Below are 12617 nucleotides of genomic sequence, written 5' to 3'. Positions count from 1 at the left end.
TCTGCTGTGATGAATGATTTTGTTCACATATTTATATTAGGGCTGTCAAAATGAACGTGTTAACGCATGCAATTAAAATATTTAATGCAATTTAGCACAGCATCCGTTTTTTCCTGGCATCCTTTGGCTAATGTTTCATTATATGATGACACTAACATTCATTCAAGTGCTATTAAACTATTCAAGCACGATTAGACACAAAAAAGAACTGACATGCTGTCTGTCAAGCGGCTCTCTGTGAACAAACACCCAAAACGCGCAAAGAAAGATACTTCTGACAGTGCGCCAGTGCCAGATTGAGATATCATTCGTGCGAGAATGGACAAAAACACACACAATTATGTTGAAATGCCCGTTATTGGCGAGTATCCTCGTAAGCATGAAATAAGACCTTGTAAGTCTTAAATGAATGTAAAGAGTTGTGAGAAAATAGGACGTGTGTCAGATCCGCGCCATGTTCGTCAGGTCTTAAAGTGACAGCAGCCTAATAAACCCGCTGTCATTAAGGATAATCAAAGAACAAAAGAAAAAGACATCACTCACTGCTCTTGACTAAATAACTTTTGTTACTTTAATAAGGATTAATCTATATTCAATTTATAATTTATGCAGTGAAGACTGCACAGATACAGAAATAATTCAAGATTTACAGAAATGATTCAAGAAATTATTCAATATTTCTATATTTACCCGTTGGTCCTACCTGAATTTTTTTGATTACATGGTTACATGGGTCAAAAACAACGAAAACAACTTTTTTTGTGCATTTTAGCAGGGCAGGGAAAAATCTAAACCGGTCTGACTGGGCCAGTAGAAAAAACAACTCTTAGTGTAAAGCCCTGACCGGTTTATGTGATGATTGTTTTAAGTTCACTTAAATTAAAAGTCGTTATATTGTTTAAGCCTATTAAACAATGTTCAAAATGATAGCTTTCAATTATACTGTGATGTTGAATGGCTATAATTAATGGCTAAAATTGAGAAAAAAATTATAATATTAACACCAATAAAATGTAATAGAGACATCAGGATTACCGAGAAAGGCCTTCATTCATAGTGCTTAGTAAAACAATGCCATTAAACAAATAGTTTAAATATCAGTCTTTATGTTGTTTCTGCATTATTTTGGAGATTCAATGTGAAAGTATTACAATCTAAAAATATATGAAAAACTTATATATATACAGTTGTTGTCAGAATGAATGGCACCCCTGGTAAATATGATAAAAAATGGCTGTAAAAAAATTAATCTGCACTGTTTATCCTTTTGATCTTTCATTCAAAAAATTTGCAAAAATCTAACCTTTCATTGAAGTAAAATAATTGAAAGTGGGGTGTAAATATATATATATTGTATAAATGTATGCGTGTGTGTATAAAGAAATAGTGTATAGAGAGAAATATAGGAGCCCATTTTTGCAACATAATTATGATTTACCAAAGCATGATTTTTTTCTTATGACAATAAGTTGAAATTATGACAAGAAATTAATTTATGTCATAATTATGACTTGTCTTACATGACTTTCACATAATTAAAACGTTTTATGCCAAAATTGTGATTTACCAAACCATGATTATTTTTTTCCTAATGTGATGGGAACATTCCTATACATTTTAACCTAAAATCTTGATGTAAGTATCATTGTATCCGTAATAAAGCATGTTTTATGCAAATTATATGTCTAGCTATATCCTGGCTTACGACTCCAACAGAGGGGGCCAAAGTCCATGTGGAATTCTTTATTCAACGTCAGCGCTAACACAAATAGCACTTACATACTTTCTATGGTCATAAATTCTTTGGTTGTTATTTTCAGCCACAGAAACATTTAGGCTGATTATTCACAAGTGAATTGCTCTGACAGATAACAGCCCAAGATTATTTGAGATACCATCTGCCCCTACAACACAAAGCATACAGATGTAGGCCTATGCAACTAACTACATATTCAGTTTTAAGCAAACATGGTTCAATATTTTCAATGTAGTTTTTTTAAGTAAGCTGGACATAAAGTAATGTGATTTTAAAGAAATTAAATGAAATAATTGATAAATTGGCTAAATATGATTTTATATGGTATGGTACCTGTTACAGTATACAGTGACTAACCCCAAGTTCCCAGCTGATGCAATATGAGCGCAACCCCTAATAATATATCAGCCACTGAGTTTCAGGGAATCCCTGTCACCACAGCATGTGTGTCTGACACCTCAGCGTTTGTGGATATGTGATGTGTGTAACCATGGTTCAGTGAGGTGGAAGTGACAAAACTGTTGCCTGTTTTAGCCACATACCTCTCCTGCTTGTACCCTTGTACGACATGTTCTTTTTGTCAGGAATAATTAAACCACAAATACAGCTGTCAGTCGAGCACTCGGCGACCCCATACAGGAGCAGCATTTACTTGATTTATCATGACTCCACACACTGAGGGGGATAATATTATTTATTTGTATCTACTCTTAACTTTTTTTCTTCTTCACCTTTTACCTAAATAACAATACATTGAATTTGACTCTGAAATGTAACCCAGATCCCATGAGGACACTTTTTTTTATATGAATATATAATCATCAATATATAATCAGATTTTATTTATTGCATTTTTTGCTTGATTTTAATATATATTTTTAAAATGATTGATATGCTTTATAATACTCATATATGTATATATGAAGACTTCAAATGCAAAACCCTCTAAGTGGCATCTGCAAATTTCTTCTAAAATTAGCATTTTTATCAAGCTCGTATATTTAGGTTCAGTAATTTCACTTTAATGACAATTAATAGGTCATTTTCATTGGCATTAAAGTAAAATAACTGAACATAAACATACAAGCTTGATAAAAATTATCATTCTAGAAGAAATTTTCAGACGGCACTTTTGCATCTTAAGTCTTCATATATATATAATTTACATTGTTTGTTTGACTGTGCTATATTCATTATTTATGATTTATTTCTGACTAGGGAAAAAGGGATTATGTTGTTCCTGGTTTTATCATTTAATTTGGCAGCATTTATTCCCACATACACTGTAGTTTTCACAGCATGTTTGTGTATGTGCTTTTTATTCTGCAGTGTGTCACCTGGTTTTGATGGTATACGGGAACAGCATATCTGTAATAGCATTATGGCCAAGCTGATCCAGAAGTACAGCGTCATCTTTGAGTCTGTGGTGGAGAGAAGACCGATTGAAAAGGGACCTTTAAACATCCTCATGGTCAAAGTGAGTGTTGACATAACGCATTAACTCCCAGTAAACTGACACTTCATTTGCCTTTGGTTGTCTAATATGTGTTAGAAGTTTTTTTTAAGAGTAATAATATTAAATGTGCAGTACAAGGGAACAGAATACTTTCTAATGCATGTAATATTAGTAAATTCAAACAATTAAAATTGGGGTCGAAATCAGTGTTATTGTCGTATCATAAATATACTGTCTTAATATTTATTAATATTTCGAATAAATTTTTTTAAAATATTTTCCTTTTTAATTTCAATTTTAGTCCTTTTAATTTTTTGTCTGTATAATTAATATCAGTTTATTACTTGTAGTACTTAAACTTCAAATGAAAGTTAGAAATGTTGCCTTTTGTTGTGTTTTAGTCCTATTTATTGTTTTTCGTTTGACTGTATAATTTTATTTGTCATTTTATAAGTAATTGTAGTACTTACATTAGAAAGTTATAAATGTTGCCTTCGTAAATAACTGATAATAATTTTAATTCTATTTTATTTCTGTTAACACTTAATTGATTTAATTGAAAATTTTTCTTTGTATTTTTAGTTTTAGTTAAGAATAACAACACAGTTTCTAAACATTAAGTCAAAAATACTCATGTAAGCGATACAACTTTGAATTTGGCTTGCAACATTTCCCCATCCCATTCTCCCCTCTTCATTTAGGTAGTTGATAAACTAACATCTGAATTTTGTCAAGACATGGCTCAATATGTCAGATGCCTTCAGTAGTGCAGACAGACTCGCACACCCCTAAACATGCCACTCTCTCCCGCTGTATCCTGGTTGTCACATGCATAGCACGTGTGTCTCCCTGACCTTGCTTTGTTGCCGGCTGCACCGACTCGGCAAAACTTCAAGGCGTCATCAGTGCACTCTCTCTTATCTCTCTTATGCCACCATCAACAATATTTGCTTTTCTGCATTTGCACTTCAGTTTCAATTGTCACATGAAAGCAATATCTTCTGAAGTGCAGAGCAGTCATGTGCACTGATGCTTCATTGCTGTGGTCAGTGGGTACATGTGGACTCGTGTGAATCCCTGTGTATTGTTTTGTTCCCAGGAGGCCAACACAACCACCGAAAACACAGAGATGCCACCTTACAATCCTGCTCCGAAGGCACACACTCCACGTGTCAAGAAGATGAAGGTACGGCTGATAGCACGTGTGTGTATTCGCAGAGAGTGTATGCCTGTATATGCAACCTGCTACGGTACACTGAGTCAGTGTGGGTATGTTTCCATAGTCATATGCACTTATAGTGTCAAACCCTGTTAAATTCCAGTGACGTAGCAACTCAGAAACACCAGCAATCCAATAACACTACTCACCCTGAGGTGAAAGGTACAATCACAAGACTCAGCTTTCAGTCTAATCCAAATGATGCAGATCTTAAGTCAGTCAAAGGCTATTTTTTTAAGCCCAGTAATGCAGTCATTTGGGTTACTTTTCTAACAGCACATCAATATGATTACCATAGAAGGGGATGGGACTTAAAACTGGGGGCTCGTCCGGGACACTAAAACTCTTGATATTCATATCATGTTGACTTTGGATCGAATTCTTGTGACCTCTATTCCCGTTAAAGGCCCGACGTTACATGTATTTGTCTTTCCGATTGGTATTAAAGTTACACCCCTGAGTATAACACAAAAGGTGTTTTTGTGGACTACAGGATGTTTGCTTATGCCCTGAGGAACAACATTGAATGAAATATGAGGAATAGATCTACAGTAGCTCGTGCCAAGTTCACATCTTAAACACTAAATCAATAAATAAATAGTCATTTAGTCAGATGTGTACTTGCTCTCTTGATAAAACTGCACAAACAGGCATCTTGTAATTGAGCCCCCCCTCCCCATGCTAGGTTTTCACAATATGTACACAGAATGAGAGTTCTGTTTTCTGTGAATTTAATTTCCCTCTCAATTGAATTATGTCAGTTGCGTATGACTGCGGCCATGCGTACGTGCTCAGAAACGCACGGTGTAGTGTTTGTGTGTCTGCTGGAGACGGGCTGGATCTCATGTTTGTGTGTGTTCTCTCTATGAAGCAGTGGGAACCGTGACCCTCTTAAATGACTGGCATGATGTTTTGAAAACAATAATATTGTTTCTGTATATTGAAAAAGCTTATATTGAGGTGGTACTGCTTGCCCTCTGGCTTTTCAAAGTACACTATCATTTAAAAATCTCTTTAGCTCACCAAGGCTGCATTTATTTGATCAATACAGTAAAAAGTGTAATTTGTGAATTATTATTACAAATTAAATAAAAACAAATAAATAAATGTTATATCATATTTTAAAATGTAATTTATCCCTGCGATCAACTGAATTTTCACTCCAGTCTTTCACATGATCCTTCAGAAATCTTTCTAATATTCTGATTTGATGCTCATTAAACATTTCTTATTATCTATTTTGAAAACAGTTGTGCTGCTTAATATTTTTGTGGAAACTGAGATACATTTTTTTTATTTGAATAGAAAGTAAAAAAAAAAAAAAAAACCCCAGCATTTATTTGAAATATATTTTTTTTGTTACATTATAAATGTATTTTTGATCAATTTAATGCATCCTTGCAGAATAAAAGTATTAATTTCTTTCAAAATAAAAAAGAATCTAACTGACCCCAAACTTTTGAGCGATAACGTAGTTCTTAAACCACCTCGTATTTTATAGTTTTACAGATGGCTTTTCACACTGTGAAATTTTTCAAATGCTGACCGAAAACACGGCAATTTGAGTGATCAAGAGACCATTTCATTCTTACCTTTATAGCCCGAAATGATTAACTCGATAATACAGTCGGCAATACGAGGATGCGCAGTGCTAGAGCTTTTATGTAAAAAGGTTGCGTGCTGCATCCATCCAATCAATGATACTGAGACAACACATGAGAACGTTAACCCAGGGTTTAGTAATGTACAGTGTGAAACGTCAGTTTATGAATACCCAGGATTATTTGTTAACCCCGGGTAAACTATGAGCAGTGTGAAACGTGAAGCAAGATGACCCAGGGTTAACTTTTTCAAGTGTGAAAAGCCCTTTAGATGTAATAGATTATATCTCTTGGAGGGCAACTGTCGGGCAGTTTAGCTCCAACCTCCACACACCTGGCTGGAAGCTTCTGGTCAGACCTTGATAAGCTGGTTCAGGTGTGTTTAATTGGGGTTGGAGCAGGACAGTGGCCCTCCAGGAGCAGGATTAGACACCCCTGCTCTGTTGAGATCATGTTGGTCTTTTTGTCAGGTCACTCAATGCACTCCAGTTGAAATAACAGATTCTTCAAGAGAAAAGGAATCAAGTTCAGACAACCCTATTGCGACACCAAGAAAAAAGAAGGTAAGAGTCACCAACATTAGATATACATTTTATATATATATATTTTTTATTATTATATTTTTATTTATTTATTTATTTTTAGTGCTGGGCAAAAATGTATCGCACCCATAATAAAAGTCTGTGTTACTGTTTACACAATATGTGTGTGTGAACTGTGTATAATTATTTTGTATATATAAATACACACACATGCATGTATATATTTAAGAAAAAATCGTTATTTATTTATAAAATGTTTATATATAATATCAATTATGTATAAATATATATACGGTATATACATGCAAATATTTCTTAAATATATATATATATATATATGTATGTGTGTGTATTTATATATAAAAAATAATTATACACAGTACACACACATATTATGTAAACACAAACTTTTATTTTGGATGCGATTAATCGTTGCCTAGCACAATTATTATTATTTTTTTAGGTATCAATATCTGTTTTAGAGACTTCAAATATACACTTGTGTTTATTTATATAGCGAGTGTGATTCATTTGAGTTTGCTAGCTATTCATTTAAAATTTTTACACAAAATCTGATTGTTAATCTACTTCATAGAATATATAAACCTTATCACTTCCTGCTTCTAGACCTGTAGTAAATTACAACCTCCATTCACAAGTTACACATCAATAAAATAATATACAATTACTTCCACAGAAGAATTAAGTGCTTGTTGTATTTACTTAAGTGGCTTTTCTTTGCCCTTGATGTATTTATGATCAAAGTTTCTGGCAGGAAGAGTCTTTGCGTTCGTCAATCTGAAGTATTTCGCCATCTTCCACCTTCCTGAAATATCTCAGTCGAGGAAGGTCTTAACACGTTCCGGCTTATGCTGTGTTTTTGTGTTATCTTTGAAATCCAAAGCTATTGAAAGTCCTCTGTTTACATAGACATGTGGTGCTGATCAAACCGAGTTTGACCAGATAAGGCCTGTGGGAGAACCGTGTAATCGGCAAAATGATGTTGTAAACAGACTCAGAATTGCTGATGGAAAAAAATACATGATGTGACTTTCATGAAAAATAAGACCACTTCCTACAGCGGAGACGTTTCCATTTACATAAGGGGTCAATGAAATCATTCAGCTTAACACGTAGCACTAGACGGACTGGCTTGCTCGGATTACCTCATTTTGTTTTGGGAAAACCAGCATAAACAAACAGAACTTTATACACCGGATATTTCCTGACTGATTATTTTCAAGTGATAGTTTAACGAGTTTGTTTACCAAGTGCTAAGTGGATGAAGGAGATGCATATTTCTCTTTTGTAATGACTTATTTAATAGCATTATGACTTTGTTTGAGTAGAACTTATCTCTCAAAACGTGAACATTTCCTTGTTTTGGAGAATTTCATTGTACTTGTCATTACGGTTTATGATTAGATTTTTCTGTTGTTCTGATCAGAAGCTGACACATAGTCACAGAAACATGAAGGAAATGGTTTGTTTGTCATTCAATTTCACTAAACAAGGGTCAAAGGTTACAGAGACTTTATTTGTCCTTTACTTGAACTTTGTATTGGGATGGCCTTGGGTATCTAATCTAAATGTACAGCATATTTGAGTTCACAGGTAATGTAGTGCTGTCAAAATGGCTGAAACTACATTTGAGTTTTTTACTTAATATTACTAATATTTCTCAAATATATACATGCATATGTGTGTATTTATATATAAAAAATAATTATACACAGTACACACTTATATATTATGTAAACACAAAACTTTTATTTTGGATGCGATTAATCGCGTTTAATCGTTTCACAGCTCTAATATCTTTTAAACTAACGTTTACAAATCGAATATTTTTTCATAAATTGCATAAACAATGATGAACAAAAATCCTAATGTATTTTAAAACATTTTTTTAAACGTTTAAAAACATGAGATGCAGTTGAATGAAAAAAAATAAAACCCACTGTCTCAACACATGTTTTTTTAAAGTTTAACTTCTTTTAACTTAACATGGCTTTCTAAACATGCGGCTCTCTTGTATGAGACGTGAGTTCAACGGTCAAAGATTTGTTTACGTAGAAAACAACGGAAAAGCAGCGCAAAAATGCTTTCTGTGTGAACGGCTTGGTTGTGCTTTTGACGTAACCCGAGATCTTCTCCGCATTGAGCTTCTCTATTTCTGCAGTGTTTTGAATGAACAATGCAGCAGCGTCGCATCAAGTGGGTTCAAATGGATACGCTAACAAAACCATTCAGACACAACAACGACTCTTATATCACCGCCGCTTCTCTTGCGCCACTGATAAGGCTGCCTGACGCACACCTAAAATTCAAATGCACCGTTTTTGCATTCAGATATGGATTTTTAGTTTAAATTCGATGAATAATGGAAATTAGAGTTTTAATTTGACAGCCCTCTGTTGTAGCTACCATCTATATTTATGTTTGCATAATTTGTTTGAGTGTTTTGTTTACTGTTCAGTCAAGGTGATTGATTATCATCACCTGTCATAAGTCATAAGTCTATAAGTTGAAATGTAACTAGTCAGTTTGTTATTGGAAAGACTTTATACAGTTTAATATAATTTATTGTTTATGAAAACTATAAATTAAAGATCGGTGACTGATCACTGGGTCTTTTCGTTAGGTCACCCCATGCACTTCAGCTGACAATACAGGCCCGTCAAGAGAAAGTGAGTCAAGTCCCGACAACCCTATGCCTACGCCAAGAAAAAAGAAGGTAAGAATCACTGCAATATTCTGCAAAGAGCAGAGAAACATTTATTTTTATGTACCTTAAAGAAATAGTTCCCTGAAAATAATGAAAATCATTATTCCGTTCAAAAACTGTAAGACTTTCTGTCTTCTGTGTAACACAAAAGGTCAGTTTTTAAAGAAAATGATCGCACTTTACAACAAAACATACATACATATATATATATATATATAATTTTATTTTTTTAAAGAAATTTAAATTTATTACATCAGGTTTATATTTCAAATAAATGCTGTTCAGTTGAACTTTTTACTGCTCAAAGAATCCTAAATATAGATAACAAGAAATGTTTTTTTTAGCAGCAAATCAGGTGTCTGAAGGAGACACACACACACACACACACACACACACACACACACACACACACACACACACACACACACACACACACAGCAGTTAATGTCCATGCGAAGTTGTGAACGGCAGTGTAATTGGCTGACCTTTTCATTTACGTCTACCATCTTAAAAGATCACACCACAACTCAATGCCTTTGTGTGACCTCAGTGCTTCGACCCTTCGACCCGTCAGTCGTTTAATGCAGAATTCAATAAAACAATGATTTCCCGGCGCTGTTTGCATCATCAACACATTAGCATATCGATGTCCAGATCTCACTCAGTTACTGTGCTTTAAATGGGTCCCACGTGGGCTCGATCGATAGTGTCCTCTTTACCATAGTCAAAGCCATTACCTACTGACCGCCTGTGCCTTCGGGACTAAGTGGGTTGAAGATCAATCTAATCCCATTGTAGTCTTTGTGTTACGTGAATTTGTTGCACGATCTCATTTGCTTTCCAAGCTAAATTTGGTCATCTCTTCTGCTTCGCTGTGACAGATTGGTTTGTTATTCAAAAATCTGGTCATCTCTTCTGGCCAAACACAGTTTTGCAGCTGCGTTCCCAGGATGATGGTGCCATTGTTTTCTGCGGTCCTGCTAATACAAGTGGTCTAGTGTAGTTTAAGGTCTGTTTACCAGTAATACATGGGTATTATTCTTTTGAAGGTCAATTAGCTGCTCAGCATCATTAAGTGACAATGAATCGATCTGAATTTGACATGGCTCTTGTGCGGGTCCGTTTTTTCACCTCTTACACTTATTCAACCGGTTTTCGCCGTGTACAGCCTTTATCGTTTAGCAAGGTAAGACAAGTGAGCTAAGCTTATTTATAAATACCCTTTACTTGTTATTGTGCTTGCTATTACTATCTTTGTCATTCAAAGGGTGTTTTTCTTCAGTAATCGAACAAAACCACAGCTTCAGCCTCTGTTCCTCTATCTTTATCTTTCTTTTGATTTGTATCCTTCAGGTGAAGAAGATAAAGACGGAGGAAACGCCTAGATCTTTTCCTCAACCGGCCCCCTCTGGTGATCCCGAGTCCAGGCTTTTGTCCCATCGTCCAGACAAAAGCTTGGGGACTCGAGATCAGTTTCCTCTGCGCAGTCCAGACCGGAGCATAAGTTTCAGCGTTGACGGCATGAATCTGACCCCTCAGACCGTAAGATCCGTCACATCCACGGAGACCTTCAACAGGTCAGTTTACTTTCAAAAGTGTGGTGTCAGTACAATTTTTTTTTTTTCCTATTTTTGAAAGAAGTCTCTTATGCTCACAAAGGCTAATTTGATTTTAAAAAAAATACAGTAAAAAGAGTAATTGTGTGTTTCTATTTTTATATATGTATTATAAAATGTTGTTTATTCCTGTGATTCAAAGCTGAAATTCCAGTCTTCAGTGTCACATGATCCTCCAGAAATCATTCTAATAGGCTTATTTGCTGCTCAAGAAACATTTCTGATTATTATCAATGTTGAAAACAGTTGTGCTGCTTATTTTTTGGTGGAAACCTTGATACATTTTCCCCCAAAGATTTTTGTCTGAAAAAAAAAAAAAAATCTTTAAATGCTGTATATTTTGTAACAGTTTCACTTTTGATCAATTTAATGTGTGCAGCAAACCAGTACATACTAATGAAAACATAACCATGCATAATATGATCACGAAGTTAAACTTATACCACTGTATGCAGGTTAATTACCTGCTTTGTGTTTCATTCTTTAAACCAGACAATAATGTGAAATATATTATTTTATTACCTTACCCCCTTTCCCTTTCACCCTTGTCCTTTCCAAAAATAGATTTTTGTTTACAAACACCTAAGTACATGGGTATGTCAATAAGTACAATTGATTTGAGAGTTTCTGTACCTGACACACTTATGTAACACTGTCTGGGGTGAATGTCTTCTCAGACAGGCTAACTAATATTAAATTGGTGTTATGGTCTTCATAATATTTATGTTGTTGATGTTATCAAGCCCAACACCTGGTTCAATTCTACCATTTAGGAACAACATTCAAATAATAAAATCAAAATAAAATCAAAATTGACAATTCTAAAAAATTCTGTTTATTTAAAATGATTTATCCGTGCACATCATTATTTTTTTTTAAATTCACATTCCCTCGTAATCTTTAATCAAAACAACTTCCCCTCTTGCAGTGACGTGTGCACTGGCATGAGGGCGGGGCCACCTGTCACTCACATGAGATCCACCAATAGCAAACCACAACCATCCAATCAATTCCCCATGGACAAAATCAAGTCCCGCCCTAGTACATTTGTTCTTATTAATGAAGCCGTTTCGCTTGGATAAACGTCAAAATAGGGAAGAAAAGACTACCGGTATATTAACTTCTGTTTCATGCTGACTTTAACTTGACTTTATGTGAATGCAAATTGTCCAATTTTGGCAGCAGCTACTGGATGTAAATTGTAGCATGAAACAATGATGAGATTTTAATCGTTTATAGAAAACTTTAATTGTAATATTTCATCCAACAAGTCAGCCTTCCAATAATTAACCCTTGAATTCAGAAAGCAGTACAGTTTTTCAGTTGATCCAGCTGTCTTGTCAGCTTGCTGTCACTTTCAGTACGTATATGCGGACCTTGCATCTTCCTGTGGGTCTTTGAAGGGAACAGCAATCCCGCAATCTCGCCTTTGTGCCAAATATTAGACAACAGCATACTTTTGTGACTGCTGGAGAATTATCAGCATATACAACTCAAGAATGCATTTAGTAAAAAGTTATTGTGGTTCTTGTGCAATAAGGAATCTGTAGATGGATGCATTGATTTAACTGTGGTCAGTAATGATCATTAACATTGTCCTTGATGTAGTCAAGTAATTTTTTATAATTTCTCACAGAACAAAAGCTCAGTAAAAGGGCCTTGTTGTTCACTCAGGGAGGTGGTGGCTTAGCAGGATTTC

General features: G+C 34.7%; 1 protein-coding gene across 9 annotated transcripts in view; it reads left to right on the top strand.

The window, feature by feature from the left end:
• fam13a (family with sequence similarity 13 member A) overlaps positions 1 to 12617 on the top strand; it is a gene marked incomplete at its 5' end in the record, with an annotated part of 57177 nt that overhangs the window by 17391 nt on the left and 27169 nt on the right. For 8 of the 9 annotated variants that reach the window (XM_079616988.1, XM_079616993.1, XM_079616994.1 and 5 more), the window contains 5 exons: positions 3086 to 3233; positions 4312 to 4398; positions 6503 to 6595; positions 9219 to 9311; positions 10656 to 10879. In XM_079616988.1, the coding sequence (XP_079473114.1) occupies positions 3086 to 3233; positions 4312 to 4398; positions 6503 to 6595; positions 9219 to 9311; positions 10656 to 10879 (645 nt within the window). The remainder of the gene's footprint in view (positions 1 to 3085; positions 3234 to 4311; positions 4399 to 6502; positions 6596 to 9218; positions 9312 to 10655; positions 10880 to 12617) is intronic. The other variant, XM_079616991.1, reaches the window with a different exon arrangement.

This window comes from Phoxinus phoxinus (assembly GCF_949152265.1).
Source record: "Phoxinus phoxinus genome assembly, chromosome: 6".
Taxonomy (NCBI): Eukaryota; Metazoa; Chordata; class Actinopteri; order Cypriniformes; family Leuciscidae; genus Phoxinus; species Phoxinus phoxinus.
Note: the sequence above shows the minus strand (reverse complement) of the source record. Positions and strands in the feature narration are given on the sequence as shown.